We start from the raw sequence: 12,423 nt of genomic DNA on the forward strand, positions 1-12,423 counted from the left end.
ATTACATCCCAAATCTAGTTAAACCAGTCATCTCTCTGTGATTGAAGGAAACAATCACAAATAGCTTAGTAGTGTCCATCTGCCAGACTAGCTGGCTCCTGGTGCAAATTAAACCATCTCCATATTCAAGACACCTGTAAAAAAGGATCACACAATTTGTATTGATCTCCTCATTTTAGAAAGAAAAAAACGTGCTGCTTTACATACCAAACTCGGTGGGTTATTTTAACATATAAAGTTTTAAATAATTGTTGTAAATAATTGAAGTCCAGAATGGAAAACACTTTATGTAAATCAGTAGTAATGAGTTGAACACAACAAAATGGCCACATTCCATAAAACTTAAATCTAATATGAATATATTCTCCCAGAACTGGGCCTTTGTTTGCTATTTCAAAGAGTTTTAGAGTTTTCTGTGAAAATAAGAGGCTAACATTGGAATGCTAATATCAGTTTTATTTTTGATAATAATACATTGTCATGAAGAATAATCAAGGTCTATAGGTAACTTTTAGGGGAAGTTAGTACCACTATAAGCAGCTGGATGAAGCTTTACTTTAATACAGCTCTATGATACATTTTTTTCCCTCAAATCATCAGCATAAACATGTTCATTCCAAGAATGCTAGTGCACATCCAGCAAACATATGGCTTGAAGATATATATACACACACTGTCTAAACACACTGGTGTTTTTACCTCAGAAGACAATACTATCTTTGTAATTTATGTGAAGTTCCCAGGAAAGCTTAAATATCAGTGTTTTGCTTTGTTGCTAAAAGTACCTGGGAGTATTTGCTGAATGTTACTCCCATTTAAAATCTATTTCCTTCAGAAACTGTAATTGTCCTCCTTATCCTTTCACAATGGCCACAGTTCACCTCTGTCTTGGATAGAGTGGAGAAGAATGTGAATCAAACTGCCCGCAGTTAACACACCTGAAGGTATCAGGAGGGTTTCTACTTGCTGCAAGAAGGGATGAATGGTATGTCAGTTGGAATTTATGCCAAAAACAATTCTTCCCTGCCACTTACATACTGCTTCACAAACAGCAAAAAGATAGATGGCGGAGCCAGTGTAGTCATGCCATGACAGCTGCCTATGTCCTTGTTGGCTCCTAATCTCATACTATGGCTTCATTATAGTCTTCCTCTCTTCTTTCTTCAGCTTTTCTCATTTGCCTATATGAAGTGTGGCTGCTCTTTTTGACACAAACTGTGCCATACGTGGGCCTCTGACACTGTTACCTTGATAAGACAGAAGCCGTGGGCAGGATGCTGCCAACTACAAGCTAAGAGTCACAATTGTCTTAAATTAGGTATCAAGAAAGTCACCTGGTGAACAGAACAATTAATGTACCTTTGTATTTCCCTCCTGACATGTTTTTGGGGTGGAAGTCTCTAAGAATAAAGGCATTTATTAACATATATTTGCTCTAGCTGACTGTTTCAGTGTTTTATAATTTTCCATTTCCCTAACCGTTTCCTAATGGAGGCAGAGGTCACTGCACAGAGCCCTTTAGACTTACTTGGTAGCAGGTTTGCTTTCTTACTAACCTCTCAGGGATGCCGTAAAGACAGTTTGTGTATTCACAGGGGCTCGTGGACCAGATGAAAACCACTCTCCAGCCTTGCAGTACATATAACCCGACTGCTCATGCGGCATTCGTAGCCTTGATCAGTGATAGCCCAAGTGGCCTAGGGACGGTAAGACAACTGAGGGCAATATTATGGGTCGAACGCAGCCGTGGCGAGGCTGAGCGGCACTAGGGCCACTGGCAGTGGGTGCCACTGGCAGTGGGTGCCTGGTGTGTGGTGTCCCCCGCCAGGGATGCGCGTCCCGGCTTCGGGGGCAGCCGGGATGCGCGCCCACGCTCGCCAGGCTGCCCGCACCGCGGACACGGGCGGCACCTGACGGGGAGCGCACACCCAAACGGGACGGGCAGCAGGGAGCGCTGTCCTGGCCGGGGCAAGGCCAGGCTGGGGCACCGCATCCCGCCGAAGCCGCCGTGGCCGGGCTCGGCTGGCCCCCCGGCCCCGCGGCGCTCCGGGGCTCCCTCACACCTCGGGGCCGGGCGCGGCGGGCCCGGGCGAGGCTGCGCCGCCTCCGCCGGGAGCTCCGGGCGGAGCCTTCCCTCCTCCCCGTCCTCCCTCCCCCGGCTCCCCGAGCACCCCGAGGCAGCGGAGGCTGCCTGCGCCCGCTCCGCTGGGAGAAGGAGGAGGCGCCCCGAGCCACGGGCGCTGGGAGCAAAGCAAAGAACAGTTCAGAGCAGCGGGCGCATTCCGGAGGGCAACACCCATGTCCCACAAACAGGGTATCTGGAAACGCGCTCCTTCCCCCGGTACCCGCCGTCCCCTCTCATCCTCCGTTCCCTTCTCAGCCCTCTCCATCTCTCCTCCCCGCTCTCTTTTCTCCCCCTCGCCGCCACTCTCCCTGTCCCTTGCTCAGCCCTGTGCCCCCGCTGGCCCCGTGCCCGACTGACTGTGCCTTTCCTCCTGCCCAGCCGGCGGCCCCCCCGGCGAGAGCGCGGCTGACTGGTGCCTCTACCAGCTCAATGGAGCGGCCGAGCTCGAGGTCTCTGAAGGTGAGTGCGGGGATGCTGAGCGGGCGCGTCCCCTGCCCGCTGTCCCGGCCGCCGCGGCAGGGAAACGGGCTCGCTGCTGGCGGACACACCGTGGCAGCCTGTGTGCCCAAGGACAGGTGTGGAGGTGGGCTGGCAAAGGGATATCTGCCGGTGGTTTGCATGTTCTAGGCCTTGTGAAAGTGTCTTGGCTCGTTTTGTTTTGCGGGGGCGGAGGCGGGGGAAAGTTTGTTCTACGTGTAGCAGCTTAGATGGCATGAGACCTTCTGACCTTGGTGTCAGTGGGTGTTGTTGCAAAGTGGATTGGAAAGTTTTCTGGCCTTTTTTCACTTTTAACTTTGAAGAAAGAAGTCACCTGGAAAGTTTTATTTATTAATGTTCTGTGATCAGAAGAGGAACTGTCATCGGGTGTCAGGACAGGAAAGCCTCTCATACCAACCATACCACACTGTGTATGATTTTGAACATGCAGAGTATTTGAACTTAGGTGTGAACCTGTGTACTCCAGGATGCCACATGTGTAGTGTGCTGTGCCCATGAGCATCTTCCAGTGTCTGTTGTCAATGAGTTAAGTGGAACTAAGACCTCATCTTGATGTTTTTGGTCTGCTGGGGTTATGGATTTCTAAGAAGAGTGTATTTATTCTTTGTAAACGTTTAAAATGCATCAGAAGTTGAGTTAGACTGAAAAACTTTCCAATACAGAGGAAGGTGGCACCCTGTAGTAGATTGGCTTCAGATTCAACACTAAGGAAAGCTTGACAACAGGGAAACACTGGAATATAGGAATTAGGTAGATAATGAAATCCCATTCATTTGAGATATTTAATGTTTGTTTCACAAACATACATTGAAGAGATAAAGCCTTGGGGCAGGCAGAAAGATTACCTGTTTGGTGTCTCTTCAGCTATTATCCGTGATCTTTTATGGTTTGAAGTTTTGTGTCTTGTTTTTTGCTGTTTGGAGAAATGATTTAAACCCCAGTGTACTAATAATAAGCTATAGCTTGACCAAGGTTTTGGACTAAGTTTTTCATTCCTATTATTCCATGGTGAGCGGTGTCCCTATATTTCAAGGTGCACTTAATAGTGTGTGTAATTACACACAATTGCATACTAAAGCGTTTATCAAAAGATGTTGTAATTTATTTTTGCCTACGTGATTTTTTTTTGGTGAAACTGCATACCAAACCAGATGTGATGACGATAGATGGGGGTGGAAATTATATCCATGTGAAGGAGTGTAATGAGTGAGTGACAGCATTTCTTAGGCATCACAGAATGCTGAAAATGAGCTTTAGGTTGGCATTTACTTTAATTTAAAGATTTGAATGAGTAGAATATGCTTCTTAACCTCATTTGTCTGGGTAAATACCAGTGTTTCAGCACTGCTTTGAGATGATAACGTTTTTTCTCAACAGATGTTTTATTCCTTTGATTTATTGGGTCATCTTTTTTCACAGGGCATATTCTTTTAAATTATTTTGCTAACCCTGACTTCAGTTCTCTTTAATACTGCCAATTTTTGGATTCCAAATTTTATTCCCCAACTTAAATAGGAATCTTAAATGTTTTCTCTTAACTTACCATGGAAATATATGAAATTCAGAGACCAGGAAACACACTGAAGCAATGTAATTTGATCACAAAACCTGTAGAATCAAAGTCATCTGCAGGTAGTAAACCCTGTTTATGTTAATATATTGTATAAAAAAATGACATATATATTATATTGTATATAAATATATATTGTGTATAAATTATATATACAATACATTGTATATATACACACACAATATATTGTATATAAATATAATATATTGCATATAAATATAATATATTGTATATAAATATGACATTTTCCCAGAGTATCTGCTGGCTATTAATGCCACTTATATCTAAGAGCACACAGAGTAATATAATCAGCAGACTTTGCAGAAGTGAAAAATAGTTCAAACAGAAGTCCATGGTGGCAGATGACTTGACCTCTTTTGCTTGACACTGTTTTTGGATGAAGTCCAAACCTTTTCCTTTGCTGAAGTATGCCTGTAAAGTAAATTACACAGAGTTAGACAGAATCTTTAGTTTAAAATTGATTGTTCCCATTACTTCCATCACAGACTTTTTTTTCTCTCTTTATCCCAGTTCTTTTTTACTTTTCAGAAAGGCCACAACTTTTAATTGCAACTGCATTGGGTAGCTGCATTTTCCACCTACTGATGGACAAAAGGACTAGTTTATCTATATTAAATATTATAGTGTGATTTATATATCTAGATAGATATCTGTGTATATAAACATTTGCATATTAAAAAGTTCTGTTAGTGTTCTGGGCATCTCTTGCTGCTTTTGCTATTGAATGCTTGCATTGACCTTGCAGTACTCTAACTCTGTCAGTTAGACTTCAGAGCTGTGTTCTGCAACATTTCTGTCTTAGCCTAGGAAAGAAAAAATATTTTTTTTCCAAAAATAGATGTGTTAGATGAAAAACATTCATTTACATAACAGAAAAGAAAAATTGCATATTTCAAATGCAAGGAAAATAGAGCATAGTAAGTGAAATATCACAATCAAAGCCAAGATAATCATGTTTGATTTAGTCTTGCTGCCTTGAAACAAAATCCTATTTCAAATATTGCTACTTCTATAATTAATGTCTAAGTGCAAAATATATTTTATTCATGCTAAAAATCTCAAAGCACTTTGCTCGCAGTAAGTGCAGCCTCACAAAAGCTGTATGAAGAACAATAGAAGTGTATCCATTTACAGGCTTCAAGAATGAAATATAGAAGTTAAGGATGTGATTTTCTTTAGAAGGTGAACGTTAACTATTAGGCAGATAACAACATGGGACTTCTGAAAAGTCAAATCTTTTACTCTGTGTCCAATGATGTACTGGACTGTTAACAGGGTTGCCTAATCTAGAGCCTTTGCTTTAAGTTCCAAATCACATTAACTTCTTGCAAACTGTGTTGGTTAAAGCATGTTTGAAATATTTTAGGCTGTGAATTCTAAGCTGGCATTATGTTATTCTAGATATGAATGATAATATGTTTAATGAAAAGATTCAGTCAAAAATAATATTTTTAGTTTTCACTCTTAAAATTACCTCATTAAAGACTTGATATAGGTTTACAGTATAAATTTTCTTTTCATCTATTTTGTAAGTTTATGCTCTTGAGAGGTTGAAAGCTCTTTTAGCATCTCTTAGCCTTGTGAATTGCAATGTGAACCTTCCTATTACTTACCTTATGCTGCTGTAACATTCTCTTTCATTTATGAGTAATTTGTAGTGAGATTTATTGAGAAGATGGGTAATCTACTGTTTTGCTGTGAAAGTACAATTGAACAATGTGCCATTTTAAGGAACTAGAAGACTTGTGAACTCATTAATTGGAGTTTAATCACTGTCAGGTTTATCTAAAATAGCTTTTTGTTTACTGTAGTTTTCAAAGACAATAAGTCTGGATTTGGTTCAATACTGTCTTTTCCATTATTTCACCAATTCCAGAGAAAGCAATGTGATTGAACAAGCTTACAACTAAAGTAATGTTCTTGTGAGTTATATCTTCATTAGCAAGGTCTAATTAGGAAGTCTCTTCTGTAGATGTTTTCACATCCCAGTCCTTTTGTGGCAGAACCAAGTAAGTGATTTTTGGTACAAAAAGGCATGGTAGCAGACCTTTTCTTACTGCTTCACAGTTTGCCAAGATTTCTTTCAGAGGATCATCACCATGAATGGATGCTGTATTTCCATCTTAGGTGGATGGTGTGCTTTACAGAACTGGGCTTCCAGATGTCCAGTTTGGAGATCACAGAATCACAGAATATGCCAAGTTGGAAGGAAGGGACCCACAGGATCACTGAGCCCAACTCCTGACCCTGCACAGCAACATCCCCAAGAATCACAGCATGTGCTTGAGAGGGTTGTCCAAATACTTCCTGGACTTTGTCAGGCTTGGAGCACTGCCTTGGGGAGCTTGTTTTAGTGCCCAGCCACCAGCTGGATGAAGAACCTTTTCCTAATATCCAACTTAAATCTCCCCTGACACAACTTCGGCCATTCCCTGGGATCCTGTCACTGTCACCAGAGAAGAGATCAGTGTGTGCCCCTCCTCTTCCCCTCATGAGGAAGTTACAGACTGCAGTGAGGTCTCCCCTCAGTTTCCTTTTCCACTTGAACACACCAAGTGTCCCCAGCCACTCCTCACAGCTTCCCCTGAAGGTCCTTCACCATCTCCACTGCCCTCCTTTGGATGCTTTCTAATAGCTTTATATCTTTATTACATCACAGTGCCCCAAACTGCCCTCAGCATTCGAGGTGAGGCCACCCCAGTGCAGAGCAGAGCAGGATAGTCCCCTCCCTGGCCTGGCTGACAATGCTGTGCCTGATGTCCTCCAGGACAGGGATGTCCCACCTGGCTGTCAGGGCACTGCTGATTCATATCCAGCTTTCTGTTGACCAGGACCCCAAGGTCCATTTCCATGGCACTGCTCTCCAGCATCTCATTCCCCATTATGTCTCTACATTCAGGATTGCCCCATCCCAGGTGCAGAATCTGGCACTTCTCCATGTTCCCTTCATATGATTGGTGATTGCCCAGCCCTCTCATTTGTGGAGATCCTTCTGCAGGGCCTCCCTGCCTTTGAGGGAGTCAGCATCTCTTCCCAGTTTTGTATCATCTGCAAACTTGCTCTGTATTGCTTCAGTCCTGCATCCATATCATTTTTGAAGATGTTGAAGAACACAGGGACAAGGATGGAGCCCTGTAGAGCCCCTCTAGTGACAGGTCCCCAGTCTGATGTCCCCTCATCATGCGCCACCCATGAGCCAGTTGCTCAGCCATGCCATGATGTGTTTATCCAGCTGTGTGCTGGACACTTTGTCCAGAAGGATCATGTGAGAGACAGTATTGAAAGCTTTACTGAAATCCAAAAAGAAGACATCAGCTGGCTTCCCTTGATCAAGTAAGGGGGTTATTTTATCATAAAAGGAAGTCAGGTTTGCTAAGCAGGTCTTTCTTCTCGTGAAACCCTGCTGGCTGTGACTGATGACTGTTAGATGTAGTGAGCTGAACTGTGGTTTTTCTGCAGACCACATTTCTGTTTTTATTCAAAGGAAATAAAAATGCTTGGAAGAGATTGATACTCCCCTTTCCTCACCTCAGTGCACATTTTCAATTAGGTTGGAAAAGACCTCTGAAATTGAGTCCAAACTATGACTAAACACCCCCATGTCACCTGGAACATGGCACTAAGTGCCTCTTTCAGTCTTAAACAGCTTAGGATGCTGCCAGTGTGCATACAGTGCTGTAAGGTGTGTCACAGGGCTTGTGTGTACCCTGATAGCCCCTCTGGTGCCATGTATGTGAATAATGCAGTTATTCCTGTCCTACCTCACACATTCCTGTTTATACATTCAGCAAGTCCCTGTATTTCATGCATCCTTTATTTTGCACTGACTTATATTGGTGCTTGGTTGGTTAACTATCAGTGATGTTGGAGAGCTGTTGAGGCACAGGGAAAGGGCTTCTGCTTGAAGTGGTGGCATCATAATTTATTCCCATTATAGCACAGACCAGACCCAGTAAATGACTCATTACAAGAAAATGTGGGTATTTGATTATACTTCTGGTTGTTGCTGCACAATCTGACATTAAGTTTCAATATGAAAAAAGCAGCATGATAGGCAAAGAGGAAGGGTTAGGATATATTGAAATTGTATTTATGATAGCTTTACTTCTAGTGATACTTTTCTGCGGTAGTCCATTTGTGATATTTTTACATGTGGTTTATACATGGCATGGGTTTTGTAAAAATCATTAATTCAGATGTTTCTGTATTATAAAAAAGACTGACAATAAAATACTGGAAAGTATATGTACTTGTTATGAAATGGAAAAGGTAAGTGACTTATTTACATTTTTTATTTGTTGTTTCCTCTTTTGGTGGTTTGATTAATTCCTGGTTTGAATTTATGGAATAAATTAATTTTTTAAAGTAGATTAAGATTATTTAATTACAATGATTCATAAAATTCTTGCCTACATAGTGTTTCCATTGGAACGTAATATGAATATTAGAGTGTGTTTTCTCCTAAGAGTCATTAAACGTCATTTGACCATAAAACAAATACTTGTTAATTATTTTATTTTGCAAATGTCTGACCAAAGACTTCAGCTCCTTTTCAGTAACCTGAAAAATGGTATTGCTGTTTGGATTAAGCTTGAACAACAGACTGAGCTTTTTTTTTAAACAGGTTTTCAGATTTTCCTTTTTCAAGGACTTCACACCTCTAACATCCAGAGAATTTTTTAATTCTCTGGATCTTAAATGCTGTAAGTTGCAGCCTTCATCATCTCAGTTTCCAGAACGTGGTCTTCAGCCAGTTTACTTTTTGCTTTCTAGTCATAGAGTGGCAGACTCATTTAGGTTAAAAACGACCTCTAAGATTATTGAGTCCAACCTTTGACAAACATAACCATGGTATCTAAACCATAGCACTAAATTCCACATCCAGTCCTTTCTTGAATACTGGCAGTGATGGTGATGCCACCACTTCTTTGGGCAACCCATACCAATGCTTAACCACTCTTTCATTGAAGAAATTCTTCTTATGTCCAGTCTGGACCTCCCCTGGGGTGTCTTAAGGCCATTTCCTCCTGTCACTTGTTACCTAGGGGAAGAGACTGACCCCAGCTGGCTACACCCTCCTTTCAGGTAGTTTTAAGGAGCAGTAAGGTTCCTCCTGAGCTTCCTTTTCTCCAGACTAAACACACTCAGGTCCTTCAGCCACTCCTCCTAAGATTTACTCTCCAGATGCTTCAGCAGCTCTGTTTCCCTTCTCTGAACTCACTTCAGCACCTCGATGTCTTTCTTGCAGTGAGGGGCCCGGAGCAGGAGGCAGAACTCAAGGTCTGACCTCACCAGTTCAGGGGAACAATCTGAGTACAGTGGGTCAGTCACTGCTCTGGTCCTGCTGGCTGGAAGTTTTGTTGGTCATCTTCCTTATTTCACCGAGAATCAAAAACTTTTTATCATTTCATGGTCACTGTATCCAAGATGACCTATGACAACCACATCTCTCACCAAACCTTCTCTGCTTGTAAGCAGCAGGTCTAGTGGGGCACTGCTTTCCAGTCTGCCCCTTTATACACTTGCTTGGATTTTCTAGTTTCTGTTGGTTTTACTTTTCCTTTGTTCTCTGTAACTCTCCCCTCCACAAAGGGAATTTCAGTCCACTGATTGTTGTACAGTTTGACAAAGATGTCTCTCCTTTGTGTCATTGAAAGTCTGCCATTTGCAGCAGGTACCTGCATAGCAAATCTTAGCTCTTTTCCTTCTCTCTCACTCTTTCCAGGTCCATAAGGCTTTCCATTTTATATGATCGCTTCAGTTCCATCCAAATAACTCCTGGCAATTTTAGTTTTATCCATGCTTGAATGGTCAAAATTTCCTTGGTATTTCAGTTTGCCATATACTTTATGAGGCACTCAGTATATATATACACCATGAAAGATGAAATCACACTGCTGTGAACCTGATTATGCAATTATTAGCAAGTAAAAAATTATGCTTTCAAGTAACCTGGTCCAGAATTTTAACAGGGGCATCTTTAATGAACCCTCTTCCTCATTAAACACTCAATAATTTAATTCAGGTAATGATTTTGTTATCAATAATTACACTGATGAAGTAAACAATGATTCCATTTGGGCTGTAAATTTGCCATTTAGAGTAATTTTTTACATTTAAGTCAAACATTGTAATTCATCTTGAATAGTGATGGACAATTTAGAGAGTATAGATTTGCCTATGGTTCCAGCTGAGATACATAAAAATCACCAGGTCTTCACAAAGCTTCCTCTTCAATTATAGGTCAAGTCAGAAAGCCAGGGTACTTGTATGGAGATGAATTTTATATAGGAGCAGAGAGTACCAATTTTCTGATTTTTCCAATTCCAGTTTAGAAATGTGTGCAGAAATTGCCCAAGCTGTCTTGCAGAGTGTCTGAAGAGCTGATGCACAGATAAGTTTTTTCTACTGTGCAAGGATTTTTTTATGTATGAACCTGTCAAAGCTGAAAGAAATCTCAAGATCAATTCTTCTGTTTCAATCCAGAAGCTTAACTTCTGCAAAAAGTTTTTTTTTTTTTTTTCTTGCATGTTTTTATTGCCTGATGAGAAAATTCCAAAAGTATTTCAAACTATTCAGGTATTTTCATCTACCTTTTCCTCACTGTATGCTACTTGAATAGAAACAAATTCAAAATAATGGGCAATAGCCCAGAAGTTTTTGTGGGATTGACTAATGGTACATAACAAAACCCACCGACACTGAAAAGGTGTTACTTACTAGTCAGATTCTAGATCTTGCCATCTCAGCTGAATTGTCAGGGTTTGGTGATCCAGAAGAGGGAGCTGCCACATAAATTTCTAGCAGTTTTGAACTTAGCAAAGTCTCTTTTAACCTCCCACCATAGATTTTTAAAATTTTTTTTTTTTTTTAATTTTAAGACTGACTCCAGGGGTTTCACGTCACTTTTTCGGTCACTCAGTTCATAGTTTGCTGATTTCTAGAGACAGCATTAGAGACTTAGTGCTTTAATTTCCTTCAATTTTCAGTATCAGTTAAGTGTATGTTTTTAAATATTCTGCTTGAATACCATGCTAAAACCTTTGGTTGACTTGATGAATGCAGTATCTTTTACTTAATCTGCAAAGTCTTTTTAAACATAGATGTTTCTGACTAGCCCACCATGGATTTTTAACATGCAGGAAGACCTTTATGGTGGCTGGCTTTCCCCAGTGCAACTTCATGTGAGACAGAGTGACTTCTGAGTCATTTTGGTATTGTTTTCTATGTAAGGAGTGGCTCTTCTGTCACAGTAAGAACATACAGCTGGTGTTTTGAAAATAGCAATATATATGTAAAATAGCAAAACCAATGTGCACACTTCCATGTGCTTCTAATGTGCTTTCTCTTTATTTTTTTTTTTTTTCTTTAGCACTGCAGAGCAATTGATAGTGATTCCATCTATAATTTGTGGGTTATAAAACTAAAGAACAATGAGGTACTGGCAGAAGGCATTAAAACACGTACTTGTACTTGTGGGCAGGAAGGAGGCCAGACTTCCCGAGCATATTTTCAAGTGCATGATTTAACCTAGGCTCTGATATTTGTGGGTGGAATCCTAGATTGCTACTTGCTCTAATGATAGATCTTATCAAAGCTATTATATCTTCAGATTCATTGTGAGTGTTAAAAACTGATGCAGTGATGTGACTTTGTTTCATGAGGTAACTGGAGTATTAAGAAACAGGTGAGCTTTTTTTTCAGCTGCCTAATATATTCCTTGGGTCTTTTTGTCATTAAAAGCTTAGTAGGATACTCAGTATTAGGAAGCGTATATTTGTTTCTCATGAAGAGTGAATAAGCCGCGTGTTGATGATATATTTTTGGGTGATCACCTTATATATTTTGTGCAAATTTTGAGGCGCTGGAACACGTTCAGAGAAGGGAAATTAAGCTGATGAAGGGTCTGGAGCCCAAGTCTTGTGGAGAGTTGCTGAAGGAATAGGGGTTGTTTAGCTTGGGGAGGAGGACGCAGGGTGGACCTTATTGCTCTCTACAACTACCTGAGAGGAAATTGCAAAGAGGTGGGGATTTGTCTCTTCTGCCAAGTAACAAGTAACAGGACAAGAAAAATTGCCTCAGGCTGCACCAGAGGAGGTTTAGATTGGATATTAGGAAAAAGTTTTTCACTGAAAGGATGTTCAGGCATTGGAACAGGCTGCCAGGGAAGTTGTGGAGTCACCATTGCTGACGATAGCTAGGTTTGCTG

General features: G+C 41.1%; 1 protein-coding gene across 5 annotated transcripts in view; it reads left to right on the forward strand.

Moving 5' to 3' along the window:
• Positions 1 to 2,075: 2,075 nt before the first annotated feature.
• Positions 2,076 to 12,423, forward strand: part of PPP2R2C (protein phosphatase 2 regulatory subunit Bgamma) — a 190,717-nt gene continuing 180,369 nt past the window's right edge. For 2 of the 5 annotated variants that reach the window (XM_072927983.1, XM_072927984.1), the window contains exons 1-2: positions 2,076 to 2,341; positions 2,504 to 2,584. In XM_072927983.1, the coding sequence (XP_072784084.1) occupies positions 2,555 to 2,584 (30 nt within the window). In that variant the 5' untranslated portion in view covers positions 2,076 to 2,341; positions 2,504 to 2,554. The remainder of the gene's footprint in view (positions 2,342 to 2,503; positions 2,585 to 12,423) is intronic. The other 3 variants (XM_072927982.1, XM_030270698.4, XM_072927986.1) reach the window with 2 other exon arrangements.

Source organism: Taeniopygia guttata, chromosome 4, assembly GCF_048771995.1.
Source record: "Taeniopygia guttata chromosome 4, bTaeGut7.mat, whole genome shotgun sequence".
Taxonomy (NCBI): domain Eukaryota; kingdom Metazoa; phylum Chordata; class Aves; order Passeriformes; family Estrildidae; genus Taeniopygia; species Taeniopygia guttata.